The sequence below is a fragment of the Anarhichas minor genome, unplaced genomic scaffold (assembly GCF_050575085.1).
Source record: "Anarhichas minor isolate MPS153535 unplaced genomic scaffold, ASM5057508v1 ptg000062l, whole genome shotgun sequence".
In the NCBI taxonomy this organism is placed as follows: Eukaryota; Metazoa; Chordata; class Actinopteri; order Perciformes; family Anarhichadidae; genus Anarhichas; species Anarhichas minor.
Genome location: NW_027466508.1, coordinates 5,510,857 through 5,526,955, shown reverse-complemented (window position 1 = coordinate 5,526,955; position 16,099 = coordinate 5,510,857). Strand labels below are relative to the sequence as shown.

Here is a 16,099-nt window from a genome sequence, read left to right as displayed (position 1 = left end):
GACAGCAAAGTGCTCTGTCGCAGCTTACCGTTTATTACTGGAGAACTGGGCTGGGTCTAACTCCTGGGTTACAACACAGATATGCCGTGGATGAACCCTAAGAGGCCAATAGTGAGTGTGAAGCACGATTTGTGCAGTTGAGGTAATGGGTTGAAGTAAATGGGGCCAGTGTATTCTGAGGTAAAACTCGGAGTACAAAAAGCATTCATTGAAGTATAAGCGAAATGCCCTGAATGTTGTTGTAAGTAAAAACACCTAAGCACATAAATAAATCCCACTTACATGGACTGCATGGCCTCCTGGATGAGCTGCATCCAGGTGTTGCGTTCGTCCTTGGAGCTGGCCAGGACCTCCATCATCTCCGGCTTCTCGATGCCCGCCGTGATGAGGAAGAGGCCGCGCTCTTCGTTGGCCACCTCCCTCACGATCAGCTTCTGGAGGGAGATGACCGTGGAGCGCTGGTCCTACGGGGAGGGAAGGGTCAGAAAACAAGGGGAGGGGATTGATGGAGGCAAGGAGGGAGGAGGAGAATGAAAAAAAAAAAAAGAGAAAAGATGACAGTGGGAGGGTCGACGAGGAGGGACGACAAATGTCGAGGGTGGGGAAGGCAGGAAGAAGAGTGGGTTGAAGCAGGAGGGAGTGAAAAGGAGGGGGAGAGAGGGTAATTATGGGAGGAGGATGATGGGAAAAGGAAATCAGGGGAATAAAAGCATGCCAAAAACAAGTGCAGTGAAGATGGAGGGATAGAAAGATTCAAAATAAAAAGTAGGATTGCAGGGGGAAAGGGGAGGGAAGAAGAGAAAATGAGATTCTGGTTAATGTTGCATCCTTAAGGCTGCAAAACAGAGAAAGCACAGTTAAATAAGCTAACACCACAACCCGCTGTTTCATTTCTACTCTATCCAGTAAAACTCCAACGTTGTAAACCACATCCCAAAGTTTTACCAGTAAAACTTTAAAAGAAGATGGCTTCTTTATACTGTAACTGTGCTGTGGAATAATGGGAACAAAATCCACAGCTCTCGCTCTGTGCAGAGATGAATTTAAAGTTTAAAACAAGGGAAATCGAGCGCGCATCTTTAGTCAGGAGTCTTTTTTTGTACAAACTCCCATCTTTGTTTTACTAACCGTCAACTGCACCTCAACAAAGGAAAGAATTCATACTAAGAAGACCATCTCTGGATGAAACCCACTTGATTCGTCTAACTCCGACTCCCGGAGTCTCACATCAGTTTCACAGAAATACGTTCTATCTTCTGTCCAGGTGACCTTTGACCTGGTTGTTACAAGCGGCTTTGTACGGTTGGTGATCCTCAGAACTGAAGCTTGTGAACCTGGTTCACATGGCCGCCCTCCATTCAAAACCACATGTTGCTCCTCTTTTCAATGTCGACGGCCTCAACTCAAACATTCCAAGCTTTTTTATAATGATGGGTGTGATTGTTATGCCACAGGCCTGCCTCTGTTTTCATTACCCCTACTTTGTGTGTGTGTGTGTGTGTGTGTGTGTGTGTGTGCCATTAAGCTGTGAGTCCTGCAAACATGGAAAAAAACGACTCCAACCTATATGATTCATCACAGTTGGGTTAGATGGCGTGATCCAGAGCAGCTTTATTAGGTGCGGATAGCTCGCTAGCCAGAGGCAGGAAATATTACACAATGGGTACGCTAAGCGGGCCAGCTAATGCTAACAGCAACAACAGTGGGATAGGAAAATATGAAACCAACATCTTTGGCCTTTGGCGGTGATCTTTATTACCGGAGAGATGGAGGGAAAAAGGAGGGAACAGCGGAAGGAAGGAGAGCGAGAAGAGGAAGGCATAAAGAGAGATATGACAGCGGGGATCTTACCAGCATGGCGAAGACATATTTCTGGTCTTTCTCTTGGAGGAAGACGAAGACGTCCGACAGCAGCAGAGCGTGTACATCTGGAGAACAGCCAGGAGAATAGTGGTTGGATAAGTGAAAAGTTAGAAAACATGTTTACAGAGAGAATTTGCGGTCCCCTCACCCTTCAGTCTCCCCTGGTTGTTCTTCAGCTGCAGCACTCCATCGTGGATCAGCCTCCTCCTCAGCAGATCCTCTCTGGCAAAGATCTGGCCACTCTTCGTCATCATGATGGACTTGATGTCCATGCGGCCATGGAAGTCCTTCAAGCGGTGTCTCTTCTCGTGCTCGTTCACCTTGCTATCGACCGCGGCAATCACCTCCTTCACCAGCCGGACAGCGTCCGTCAGGTCCTCGTGGTCTTTCTCGCCTTCTGCGTTCGACACGAGACGAGAGAGAGAGGTCAGACAGGCGACTTGAACAAATGTCTCGGGTTAGATTAGACCCGACACCTGATAACCAGTGGGGCAGCAACCAAAGCCCACTCTTGATACGTTTCATTGTTTTAATGCGAGGAGTTACTTTTTTAAAAGAAGTTGTATTTTCTTGCTGGTGCAAAACCAGTAGAAGCACAAAATGCAGGCAAAAGCCATTACTGTTGGGCAAGTCCATTTTGTAATTTCATGGCTCCGAACTAACACACTTGAACCAGATGTGTGGAGTGGCTAAACTGAGGAGGTGTTTATGCACAGCAGACGGTGCAGTGAAATAATTGTACTGAACCGTGCCTGCATTTCTACTTTCTGAGAAACCTCTTATTGCAGATGCCACTGCAGAGAAAAACAAAAACCTTTGTATTGTTCGAGATGGTTGAGTTGGACGCATAAAGTCCCCATAACTTATTAAGCTATTCAGAATGAGCTGTTCCAAGATTTGTATTGCCACATCCACCTCCGACAACACCTCCTCGCATGCTTGTTGCCTCTAGCGTGATAACTGTACCTCAAATTAAGGCTATACACTGTTCTGCCCATTTTTCTGCCACGTCATTTGTACGCAACATTGGCTACACCGTCTCACCGGACAGTTAAGTTTAATTACAGCAGCCATTCTGAATATATCTTTTCCACAATTGTTCAAAAATTACTTTTCCGCTTTTTTTTTTTTCTTTCTGAAAGGGTCCATTCAACATACCTTAATGGGTTTTTAGGATGTAGAGAGTAGATTTCAGTTTCTGGCGTTTTCCCCTTGATTGCCCCGAGTGCAGCTAATCTGCTTCATCAGGCTGTTTGGGTGTGGTTTGAGCAGTATTGATGGACACCACTGGCAAACAAATGTTGCTTAACTGTGATTGGTGCACAGAAATACATCGCATTTGTCAAACCGAGCCCCGTCTACTTCCAATAAGCGGGAAAACTGCACAGACGGCAACTCTCTCATGTGAAATAATCAAAACTGTTAAACCTGCATGCTTCATTTATGTAGGACCCCATTGTTAAGCGTAAGAAGCTGCTTGAGAAAATACGTTTTCAGAGTCTTTTGGAGAAATTGACCAACATTTTGTGTTTGCTTGTGTGTTTTTCTGTCTTGCCGAGAAGATTGATGCCACTCCTGTAGCCGGTACACCTAAGCTAACACTAGCAGGCAGTTAGCTTAGCTTAGCTCAAAGACTGGAAATGGGGGAAACAGCTATATAGTTATATCTTGTTTGTTTAATGCATGCAAAAAAACTAAAGTATATAAACGAGCTGTTTCCCCCGTTTCCAGTCTTTGTGCTAAGCTAAGCTAAGCTAACCAACTGCTGGCTGTAACTTCAAATTTAGATGAGAAGATCAATGCCACTCTCATGTTTAACTCTCAGCAAGAAAGCAAATAAGTGTGTTTTCATTACGAAATCTCGCAAGGTCACGTTGTTGTTGTACAGAGAGCAAATCTGTTATCTAAAAGATTTTCAATGTTCAATGTGGCTGGATATTTAGATGATTTGGACAACGTTGACATGGTCTTTGAATTCGATGGCCGCCCATGTTTTATTTGAGGCAGAGTATACGGATGAAGAGCTCCTAGAGACGGAGACGGAGAGAGGGAGAGAGAGGGAGAGGGAGCAACTGGCAGAGAAGGGTGAACCAGCATCTGCAAGGCCACGGAGTTCGGGAGACTGGTGGTGTTCTTGTGGGTACTGCGATATTCAGATTTCACAAGGAGACTTCTCCTTGAGCGAGACTTGGACACTGTAATAAACAAGACCGGATCAAGCGAAAGGCTAAGAAAAGCATTTTATTTCTCTGTAGGTGTTTCCATAATGTCATCAGGCACTTAAATAACAAACTGAACCTGTCAGTGGCAAAAACAAGCTCTTTTAGTGAACGCAACGTTACATTGACGCTGCCCAATCGCCCTCACAGCTAGTTTTGCGGCTTATCTCGCTTAATACTGGACCAATTTCAAAGATAAGATAAGAAAAATACCGAAGTTTCCCTTTACTCAAAATAAACATACCGTGATTGTTTTCCACAATTAAGCGAGAGTAATAAAAAGGAGGTCAGAGTCAGGTACACATCAGTAACCTTGGAGTTTTCACAGAGGAACTACTTTTTACATGAATTCATTTAGGATTAAAATCACCAGTGGTCTGTAGCTCTGCACTCTGACAAAAGCCCAAGAGTCAATACTTCTCTGATACACACGTCTTGTTTATATTGTGCACTTGGGTTCCAGACATGACTATGTAACATTATTTCCCTCCTGTGGTTGTTAGCACCTCAGTGCTCCTGAGCACCAAAATACTATCAGTAAATGTGAGTGTGCCGTGTTATTTCCACTCAGTATATATCAGCGTTGGCAGGAGAGAGTCCTCTTAAAGCACCTTGGGGATTAAGGCAGAGCTGCCCCGTCCCACATAGAACTATAAACAGGCTTTTGGGAGGGATTAGAGTGAATGTACACAGAGGGAGGCCAGCCGACGAGAGACACTTTAAATCAGATATAAATAGCGTGTGAAATATATCAGCTCCTCAAAGTATATGTTTGATCTATTATCCTAAAAAACACCCATCCAACATAGGTCTCATTTTTCTCAAAAAATATTTGTGTGAGAAATTCAAATTTTCAGGAGCTTTCCTAGAACAAGTGACACGTTGGCGTGGGTTGTTTCCCAGTACTACGACTGAAGTAGGCTGAACTGTATGGGAAGAAGTGAAATTAAAAATGTTTAGCTCAATGCGTCTGTTCTCAGGATCAACATGATGTGGCAAATATGAAATACCTTCTTCAGAATCGTGTGGATGTTGAAACTGTATTTGATTTTGCTTCATGCAATGTATTTTTATATTTATTATATAAATCATTAATACACCAAGTGATTTAAGTCAAGACAATGCTTTCCATTAGCTTGGCCTTTACACTTTTTTATGGATTCCACAGACACATATTCTGGGCTGTGCAAAAATGTGCTTCTCAACAAGTCTTGAGACTTCACTTCCTTAAAAGAGAACCATCCTGCCTAAATGCTTAGATGTGGTTTGATTTGGTTCTCTGATGATCTATGAGCCAGCAACATTGTTCTTGGTACTCATGCTGTGATTGGCCTTATTCTGTCCGGCTTTCTGCCACTTGTTCATGGGGAAATCCTTCAGATCCAAGTATAATTAACACAACTCCTTTACCGCTTTCAAATCCCTCTTTTGCTTTAGATGGAGGGTTAGAATCTTGATGTAGTATCACAATACATTTTACCCATCTACTGACCTAACTGCTTTGTTAGCCAGGTATTATAGTCTGTGTAGTCGCCAGCGTCGTCCCAATTAAAACCAACTTCCTCCTTCCACTTTCCCCAATCCACATCGTCATGTAAACAGTAAAGGCCGGCAGGAAGCTAACCTTTAGTGTGCTGCAGCATTCTCTGAATTAGCACCGGGTACTTTGTTATCCTCTGGGTCACCAGCAAGATGCATTCTGGGATACCAAGCCTCCGCACAATGCTGCTACTCATCTTTTTCTGGAAAAACAAACAAGTGCTTTAGTGAAACAAGCCCACGCAACAGGTGGCTCTAAACAATCAACATAAACTTAGAACTAATTTGCTGTAGAACAATACAGTAATATTACTGAAGAAGGTGTTTGCTGTGATTATGGATATGACAGTTACACAACCATAGAAGACAATGGAAGAACTAACGCCTCTGAAAAACACAAAACGGTCTCAACGGTTTCGTGGCTTTAATACAAATGGTTACGGTTACGGCACTGATTGAAATGCAAAAGACTAAAAAACAAAAGAAAAGTGAGACAGAACATAAGTGTCACTCTATAGAACAGAGTGTTTCTGAGACATCTATTCAGCAAAAAACAATTATGTCTGGAAAACCAGACTTCTACTCCAACAAATAAAGGCAACTTCTCCGAAAAGTAACACTTTTGTAGGATATATTTGCGATGAACATATGGCTGAAAGAGTCTTACTTTGATAAAGGCCTTGAAGCGTTTGTCTTTGGTCAGGAGGTCCTTGTAGAAGTTCACGGCTTCGTTGTGGCGGCTGCAGAATCTTCCGTAAACCCTCTTCATGCTTTCGCCGTTGCACCCTGAGAACTGGAGCAGAATTTCACAGCCATGAATACACGAAACGAATAATGGTAGAGCAGAGCAAAAAAAAAAGGCTAAGCCAGAAAGCTAACTGTAAGTAGTAGGGCTCTAACTTCTATTCCAAGTTGTTAAGTTTCAAAACTTTAAAGGTAAGCTGGGAGAACAATATTTAAAGAACGTGTAACTTTACATTAGAGGTGTATGTATGCATGCTGCATACTAAAACATGGGCATTAGCTAAGGATTCAACCCATTGATATTATTTTTCCCAGAGCTAAGGACTGCTACCCTTTTCAACGGTGCTGAAACCTGGAAACAGGAGTGTACAGCCAAGCTGTGCGAGGCTGGATGTAGGAACAGAGGTGCTTTGAGCTGAATGGCCAAAATGATCATGCACAGCTGAGGCTGATGGGAATGTTATTTGTTTTGCAGGTATTTGGTCATAAACCAAAATATTGGAAAAACTGAAATGTTGACCGGAAGCAAAAGTTAAGGGATCAAAGTCCAGAGGATTCATCCTCTGGGGACCATGATTGTCTGTACAAAATGTCACGGCAATCCATCCAATAGTAGTTCAGATATTAAAATAAGTAAATTCATGATGCGGTATTACAATTTGGGGACCTGAACCCTCGTCACACCAGCCCCTCCCTCCTCTAACCTGGCTGACCAGGATGTCCCCTATCCTGTCAATGATGAAGCCTCCCTCCGAGCTCCCCCCCTCCAGCTGGCTCTCCCTCTTCCTCTCCAGGAGCCGGAGGAGGTGCTGCGTATGGAGGTCCAGCAGCTCGTCCAGAGCGGGGAACAGCTTCTCCACCGTCTGCAGCTCCAGCTGCACCTCCTTCTGCAGGCCTTTGCTGTAGACCTCGGACATGATGCGCAACGTCCGGATGTGGTGCATCTCCGTCTGCATCAGCTCTGAAGAACACAGAGGGAAAGAATTACCTAAGCAGCACTCTTTATACCATTCCACATATCTGTGCCTCTACATGATTCTACTTCGGAGGTCTTCAGGCAGTTTCGTGGCATGAATGTGTGTGTCACTGAATACCTTGTGTACATATAGAAATATGCTTTTCAGAATCCTCAAATAGATTCTAATCAAAAGCTCGAGACATCTCAAACAGTAAGTAAATCAATGAATATTTTAAACTCTGTAGTCTCAATAGACCACTGAGACTTGTAGATGCAACTAGCTGTAGACTGTATATGCTCAAGCTATTCCTACACTTAGTTAACTAGTTAAGTAATGCCATATACAGATGTTTCAAGTCATTTCCATTCTTTTTGATTAAAAATAGCAGCAGTAGAGACTAAATTGCAGAAACACTTAACAGCTGCACTTTTTTAACTTCCTTATTAACATGTTCCTTTATTTCCCATGAATTTCTTAAGATCTAATTAAAAAGTGTATTCTGGTAAATCAAATGTACCATAGATGACGTCCTGTCTCTTCACCAGCTCTTTGTCCAGCTGCTGCCGGTACTGCTGCTCCGCACATAAACTCCAGGAGTCAGCTTCCAGCTCCTTGGCCTCTGCCTCAAACTCCCCCATCAGCTGGCCGTCCATCATCTCCGTCCCTGCGCCAACAACACAACTTAACTCACAGCTCAAGTAATATTTTCTGTAACATTTTATGAATTTTTGAAATATTTCTTGAAAATTATAACTATGTTCTTTTTTTTTTTTTTTTTTTTTTTTTACATCGCTCTAGTTCCTGTTTAAATTATTTCTTGACAGAATTTGGTAAGTAAAGCTACTTCGTGAACATTTGCTATATCCCGTTCCTATGTGGACTGCATTTATTTTCTTTTATTTATTTTTACTATTCACTCACGCTGACAATACTGTTACTGTAGTATGAAAATTCATTATCTTTAATAATCAGATTTTGTTTGAACTTTGTTAGTTATTCACTCAGTTAATAAAGACTCTTCGATCCCAAGTGACCGGCAGCTGTGTTGGGTAGTCAGATCAATGGTGTGTGTGTGTGTGTGTGTGTGTGTGTGTATTAACCTTCATCAGTGAGTGATTCCATGGACTCTGTGACCTGGTTGGTTCTGTTGAGGGAGTCAGTAGACTGGGAGAGATACCGCAGGCCTTTCATGGGCATTTCGTCGAACACCGGACTGAATATAGAGATAATAATAATGAAAAAACAAACACAAAATTACAACCAAAAACACCCAACGAGCTGATTAAACACATGTGGTGCACTTCAGATGCAGTGGTCAAATAAAATGTCAACAAATCCAAAAAGGCCACAAAGTGGCTAACAGAAAGGTTTTGTTTCATTTAAATAGAAATGTGATTATCCGAGAGCCCTCGCATCATTGCATCCACTGACAAACACACACAGCAGCTCACCCAGCGATGTTGCTTATGGAGAGACTCTTGGAGAGGTTGTTGCCATGGAAAGCCATGATGCTGGTGTGTCTCCGTGATGGGTTCATCAGGGAAGAATGGTCTTCGGGGGACAAGATGGCAGACCAGGGGCGCTCCCTTGTCCCACCAGCTGGACCAGAGACAGATACATTACAGGAGATTAATACTGTACTCATCACTGTGCACTATACCGGGCGACAATGAACGTTAAGTCTATGCACAAGTGCCTTAAACCTGCATTATCTCTAATGGCCAGCAGGGGGCGACTCCTCTGTTTGCAAAAATAACTCAGATTGTTTGGAAGTCTTTGAGGAAATGAGCTCTAGTTAGCCTTCAGAGAATTGGTTTGGGCCTTTGAGGATCCTGTAATTATTTAACTGATCTAAAACAAGAAGACATATACTAAATCTGGAGGTACTGGTGGTGTTGCATAACAGTGGCAATGTTTCTAGATATATCTCCTGTTCACTTTGAAAAAACTAGTGATTTTGACTGATTCCCTTGATGTTACAACAGCCCTTAAACTTGTTGTGAGTGAACAAGAAATAGAAATGGAGTGCAGAAACTTGGTTTAGTTAAGTTATCTGCAAATGATTGCCAAAAAAACACGTAATGTAAAAACATCTTTAATCAATTTTGGGATCAAATCTGCAGATGAGAACTGGAAATGAAGACATGAAAGAGTTTGGCTTGACACTCACATTTGTTCCTCATCGTGACTGCAGGAAAAGTGCTTGAATCTGGTACTGCAAACTGCTGTTTGGGCAACTGATTAGAAAAAAAACAGAGCAAAAGCACAAGCAAGGAGTTCAAATCAATATTGGCTGCAGGACAGCAGAATACTACGGAATCTGTGGTGGAGTTACTCTCGGGGAACTTTTACCTTCATCTTCACCTTGGCACAAACAGGCAGGCTGTCCCTGCAGCTCTTGTGGACGGAGGCATTACAGTCTGGAAAGAAAAAAAGCATCAGAACGCTCAGTGAGTGCTATGAGCACGGTGGTGGGGGTGTCGAGGGTGCGTGGAAAAGGTGGGGGCTAGAAATTCTGACTGGTTTTTCATAGCCGGCCAGGAAACTCCACCAGCCCACTAATGAAAGCCAGACTGGAGCAGAGCATGTGATGCAATCGAGGGGTAATACTGCTCATGGCCGAAGGAGAGAGAAAAAAAAAAAGGAGGGAGAGATCGGCTGAGGAATGACACACACACACACACACACACACACACACACACACACACACATTAACATTGCATGGGAAAATTTCAATTATATAAACATTCCCAAATCACCATTTAGAAACAAAGGTCATCACTTCAGATCGCTAAAATAAGATCTTCTCTGTAATTTGATCCCCTTGAGTCAATGAAAGACTTTAATTCCCCAGTACCATACTTTTTTTTTTAATTCCATACTTTGAAAGCATATCTTACAAGCTCATTTGGAAACAGAGATCGATCAAGAACAGAGGGAGGAACTACCACCTCTGGTTGTGTCAAAATCTAGCTTCAAAACTAGTTTCCACTAACTTTCATGTGTTCCTGTTTCCAACAGATGAAAGTGGTTTAACCTTCATCCTGCCAACATGTTTAACACTAGAGGACAACCGACTGAATGAACTACTGTAAGAAACAACCATCACAGCAAAAAATATGAACATATTTCTTCTTAAACATTAATAGTCATGCGGCTAATGTCATCTAAAGAAAAAAAAAAAAAAAAACAGATAATTGTTACTTTAGCAAAGTAAGAGTTCATTTACATATTGTACAAAACAAAAATAGACTGAAGACTTGAGGAAATGTGTGTCGGCTGCAACTGTGTCTGTCTGAATCAAAATGACTGACAGCGTGCTCCTACCCCCCCCCCCCCCCCCTTGATAGTGTGTGATATTTGATCTATTAGAACAGCAGAGGCTGCAATTTAGGTGCTAAATCAACAAGAAAAGAAAGTAAGCAACCCTTTCAGGTTTACTTCCACCTATCACCTGAGAAGTGTTTACACTTGTGTTCCTGCAAAAGACATGTGTCTAAAAGTATCCGCCTAGTAGATTATGTGATAAATATCTAATTATGACCCGCACGGTAAAACCAGCTTAAATTCCTGCTGTGTGTTTCTCCTCTTAAATACTTTCATTGGGTATTTTACTGCTTTTTGTGGACGTCTTAACCAATTCCAGCTAATCTCAGACAAAGGATAACTGTCTGTTGAATGGACACCAGCCAGACATCTGCGAATACAAAACCTCCCGAAAACACCCTCAGAACCGTCTGTGGCTCCAACAATCCGAACCAGACCAACTGAATACAACAAGAGCTGTGTTTGCCCGTCTGAGGTATCTGAGGCAGATTGTGACCATCGAGAGGATCCGCTGTGATCCATCGCAGAGCGGGTTTCTCCTTTTTAGGCTTTTTCTGTTGTTTAAGGGTTGCGCTAAAGGCTTGTGCAATAAACTACATCCTCTTTAGGGCTGCTGCTGCTGTTTCAGTGGAAAACAATGTCTGTACTGAAAGCCAGACTGGGTGACATTAGAAGTAGCCCTCTAGAGAGGTTCACTTCTTCAAACAAATCATGAAGCTGGCTCAGCCAAGTTAGAGTGATTCAGACTTTCAGTTTTGCTGTATTTGTGTTTTCAGATCCAGCAGATTCAACAATGTTGGTACATTGACCTTTACACTTCATTCATTCATTGTCTGCGGCCATTACTTATGTTGTTATCATCTGCATACAGTTTACATTGACACGTACATTTTGTTTTTGCTCTAACTTAGTGACTAAACTTGGCTTTTACTGACGGTAACACTGACTGGTGTTAACTATCGTGTAGGTAACATATTGTGTATATCGTGTCTTTGTATTGTGTATGTCTCGGGTTTTTTTCGGGGAGCAATAAAGTTCATCCTATACTATCCTAAAAGTGTTTTGCCCATTTAAACTCTTCAATGACATTATGTGGATATATCTATAAATGATATGATACTGACTAAGTTTTTACAGTAAATTGATGTGACCTGCCGCGTAGCACGATTCATGCCCGATGATGTATGTGCAGGGTGCACTGCACAAGGAGCTTTTTTTCCTATATATATTCAGTGTTGTGTGTTCTCAGCAGTGCAGAGAGCTTAGTTACGACATTTCCAAATTCAAAAATGAATCTACAACCAGATAAATCTTTCTAATTATGGATCATAACACTTTAAGGGCTTTAATTAGACTTAACGCAGCAGGAGTCCTGATCCGTCGCAGACGATGAAAGAACACAAACTGGGATGATAGAAAAAAAAAAAAAAAAAAAAAAGAAACACACAGACAAAGGGACTCACGCGTGCACTGGAACGCCTCCTTGCCGTTGAAAGCCTTATTGCACTGGAAGCACTGGGCTGCCTGGCCCGAGCTGACTGGTGTGAATAGATGGCCGTTGATCGCCTTCTTGTCCTTCTCCTTGACCTCCTTGTCCTTCTCCCTTTTATCGCGGTCTTTTTCCTGCACAGGTGGAAGCGTCAGGGTTTAGAAGACAACCACACCAGGAGAGCACGGTAATTACTTTACCTTTTATTCCAGCCGATTAGATGTTGAAAAAACAACAACAACAACAAAGACTGTGCTGAGTTACCTGTAGAGTGACAAACGACACTGACAGAATGTCTCAAGTTTGGCCAGTTGCTCGTGTTAAATTCCAATCTGAATCCAGCAGAGCAACATTATTACCCTGATGTACGACACAGCAGGGGGGCTTTGCATATTAAGTGATGCATTATTTATGCTGACAACAAATTGTCTCATTAGGAGACTATTTTAAATGCAGTGCGTCTTTGTTTCAGAGAGTCTTTGCTTTTTTTTAAATGAAAACAATTGTATGTTAAAACCCATAATTTGATGCGTTTTTCAGAAGGATTACTAGTAGGGGTTTATAACACGGGAGATGATGCTAAGCAGTACATAGCGACTGTGATAAACAGTTACCAACTACAGACATGTTTTTAATATAATAATATTCCATATTGTGTTGTTTACTCAGCTACTGTGAAGCTCTTATTCAAACCAGCAGGGAGGACTTTAGTGTGCTGAAATTCTGCGAGATGCTTGACTGCTGACGGAGACACGCTGTCTGGGAATCAAATCTTTGACCTTTCCATAACAGGGCGGTCTCTCTGCTGCCTCCGCGCTAATGGACGAGGTCATCCTCAGCTTTTGGTCATCTCTGTACACTGAGCTGAATCACAATCCCCATAAAGCGATGGCGAGACGAACAGAGCTCTTATTCTCTTGGACTTGCATCACAGAGCCTCCACCCAAACCCAAAGGAAATGGGGAAAAAAAAAAAAAAATGGAGTTTCCAGCTCGTTTTAATGGCCGGGCCCTGGGCCTCTCGGTTCGAGGGGACCACAAAGCTCCGACACACTGGAGCTCTTTTTTTTTCTTTTTTCAGCCGCTTCAATACGCCGTATGGCTGACTGGAACACACACATGCCTGCATGTTGTATTACAACACTGCGTTCATTGTCACTTCCTGCAACAGCTGTCTAACCGCAGTGAAACACTTCGACAAACTTCTGAAGAACATTACGCACCACAGTAACTTTTCTAAGAATCTCTTTTTTAAAAGACACTTGATGGTATCTTTAAAAAAATAAAAAACAATGCAAAAACAGTTCAACTTATTGGAAAAACACAGCTAAGTTAAAGTTTTAAGCAAAGTTCTTTTGGTTGCAAGCGTTCACAATAAGGGGAAGTGATCACGTCTAAACCACAGATTCAAACAAAAAGACGTGTGAGAGAAACATACTGTAACAGGCAATGACTTCACTGGAAAAAGACATCAGCCCCAGAAGGGATCACCGGGCACTTTTTTTTCACATGACACTGTGACAGCCTCTTTCACTACAATTTAAAAAAAAAAAAAAAAAAAAGAAAAAAAAAAAAAAAAAGAGCCCTCTCTTAGCTTACCTCCAGCCAACCTTTCCATCTCCTTGAGAAGCCATGGCTCCCCGTGAATCTCCTGCATAACATCACTGGCTGCGGCTGAAGCTACTCGCAGCACTGAGGCTTCATCAGGGAAAGCTGCAATGAGGAAGTGACCGGCTCGCTACAGGAGGTGCTATTTCTGCAACGACCCGTGCATCTGGTACAGACGCTATGTCAAAACGCCACTAACTACATCCTCCTTGCAGAACATTCAGACGTTGGTTGTTGTACAGGAACTGTGTGATTGTAACACCTACCTAAATAATTTGGATATTCAGATATTTTTAAAGTAGTAATTTATTAACGGACAATTTATTTTTGAATCTCTAACTTAAAAAGCCTCATCCAGTTGAATTCAATGAAGACATCTTTGAATTCAATGAAGACATCTTTAATGTGGTGTGCAACTGGTCCCAGGTTGCTGAGGTTGCAGTTTTTCGGTTGTCACCAACAATAAACATACAGCATTTCACGGACGCAATCCAATGACCGGGTGCCAATTTGAGCATCAAAGCTTCGCTAATAGTCTTGGAGTCTCCAAAAACCACGGCCAAGAATTTTAACCGTTGACAGGCTCTGGCGATGATCTCCTTCAGAGTCCTGTCCCTTTAAAAGCAAAGCGGGGACTGAGGTTAGAGATGAGATTATAAAACCACAGCCAACCCCGTCTTCCTGTTTTACTTCCTGTTCACCCCTTTGTGTCTCTCTGCAAGGGCTGCACAATGACAGACTGCAAGCAAAAGCTGAAGTTACTCTAAATAGTTGTTATTTCCCCAAATGGGACTAATTATCAGTGTAATTTTAAACTTGAAATATTGACTATTCTATTTGCAAACTGGATTAGTGGATGTCAAAATACAGTATGTCACACCTGCGATTTTGTGTGACTTTGAGTTTCATGATTTCTGAGTTGCACGACTATGACTTCCAAGTCATGTAGAGAGGGGGAGGTGTTCTGTCTCTAAAAGTATTTTACCTATTTTGCATCAGGATTTTCATTGCTCAAAATGAAATAAGAAATGTTCTCACTGGAAAAATATCTTTGGCCGTTAAATAACTTGCTCAGTGCAGGAAAAAAGAGATGACTTTGACCACATCTTTTACACCAGAGTTTCACATCTGGGACGAAGAAAATGTTGCGGGCTGAGATACAAAATGTTCTGGGGGGGAATATGAAAAGAGACACCGACTTGCCCTGAAGCAAGACACGAAAAAAAAAAACTGTTGGACTGGAACTGTTCACAGACCAGCAGAAGGAGATGAACAGCTCCCAGTGTGAGTGTGTGCAAACGTATAAACGCTGAGCGGCGTGAGGCTGAAAAGCAGCGTGCTGCTCAGTCATCCTCGCTTGAAGGAATACACGTTTAAAGAAGGAGGAGAAGCCTGTGAAGGGAGGCCGAATGGGGGAACGCGCCGCACGAATGACAAACAGTAGAGTTGAATACCCATGTTCCCTCACCCTGGTCTTTTTGTACATCTTGTTCTTGAGGTAGCTGAATGTTCGGCTGACTTTCGTCACGTTCTTTCCCTCGGTGTCGCTCCGCAGAGGGCCCGGCTCCTCCTCTGATATACTGTTACACACACACACACACACACACATTTTATCCTCAAAGAGCTGCATTCACAAGGCTTACCTGTTAACACATTCCAAACATGGTTCTTCAAAGCATTGTAAAGCTTTAAAAGCCTTAGGAACTATTTTCTGGTAATGTGTATGTGCAGAGTTGGACTCACCTGTACGCTAGTGACCCAGAGGCGCTAGACAACGACCTCATTCCTAGAAGAAAAAACAGAGCGGAAGTCAGTGGTAGGACAAAGAATCAGGAGGGTTTTTTTGTTTGCTGGATTCGTCTCACCGGTGAATAAACTCACTGACCTCACGGTATGACTCCCAAACCAATACGTCTACCGATATGTTGTTATTCTCTCAGCCTGGCTCAACCAGAGACGTTCACGTCTATTATCTTCTTCTGTTCTGTTTTCAACACGTGACTTCAGGGATTGTGTATTGGGCTCTAAGTGTTGACAAAACGCGCGTGACCCACAACTCATTACTGTTCCTGAACGCATCCTGTGACACACACACACACAGAGCACTGAGGCTGCTGCTGCACTGTTAACCTGCTGCTCACATCACGCCAGAGGGTTGTTAGTTCCAGTCCTGGCAGCAAGGATTGGGCAGAGATGTATTGAATAATCCACCCCCCCCCCCCCCCCCCCCAGTCCATCAGTAGCTACCTTTAATGTCCTTGAGCAAGGTATTTGAAATGTAAGCTACTTCGTTGGAAGCTGTGGAGAAAGCCAGAAAACAAATGAACTCTGGCACGGATGAAGGGAGCCAGC

General features: G+C 42.7%; 1 protein-coding gene across 1 annotated transcript in view; it reads right to left on the bottom strand.

The window, feature by feature from the left end:
* The window catches only part of akap13 (A-kinase anchoring protein 13), a 65,830-nt gene that overhangs the window by 11,816 nt on the left and 37,915 nt on the right, over nucleotides 1-16,099 (bottom strand). The window contains exons 13-26 of the mRNA XM_076077710.1: nucleotides 15,491-15,533; nucleotides 15,216-15,327; nucleotides 12,115-12,274; nucleotides 9,677-9,744; nucleotides 9,495-9,561; nucleotides 8,776-8,923; nucleotides 8,425-8,537; nucleotides 7,842-7,988; nucleotides 7,070-7,326; nucleotides 6,289-6,414; nucleotides 5,707-5,824; nucleotides 2,012-2,260; nucleotides 1,852-1,928; nucleotides 283-464 (exon numbers count right to left, since the gene is read on the bottom strand). Of these exons, the coding sequence (XP_075933825.1) occupies nucleotides 283-464; nucleotides 1,852-1,928; nucleotides 2,012-2,260; nucleotides 5,707-5,824; nucleotides 6,289-6,414; nucleotides 7,070-7,326; nucleotides 7,842-7,988; nucleotides 8,425-8,537; nucleotides 8,776-8,923; nucleotides 9,495-9,561; nucleotides 9,677-9,744; nucleotides 12,115-12,274; nucleotides 15,216-15,327; nucleotides 15,491-15,533 (1,867 nt within the window). The remainder of the gene's footprint in view (nucleotides 1-282; nucleotides 465-1,851; nucleotides 1,929-2,011; nucleotides 2,261-5,706; nucleotides 5,825-6,288; nucleotides 6,415-7,069; nucleotides 7,327-7,841; nucleotides 7,989-8,424; nucleotides 8,538-8,775; nucleotides 8,924-9,494; nucleotides 9,562-9,676; nucleotides 9,745-12,114; nucleotides 12,275-15,215; nucleotides 15,328-15,490; nucleotides 15,534-16,099) is intronic.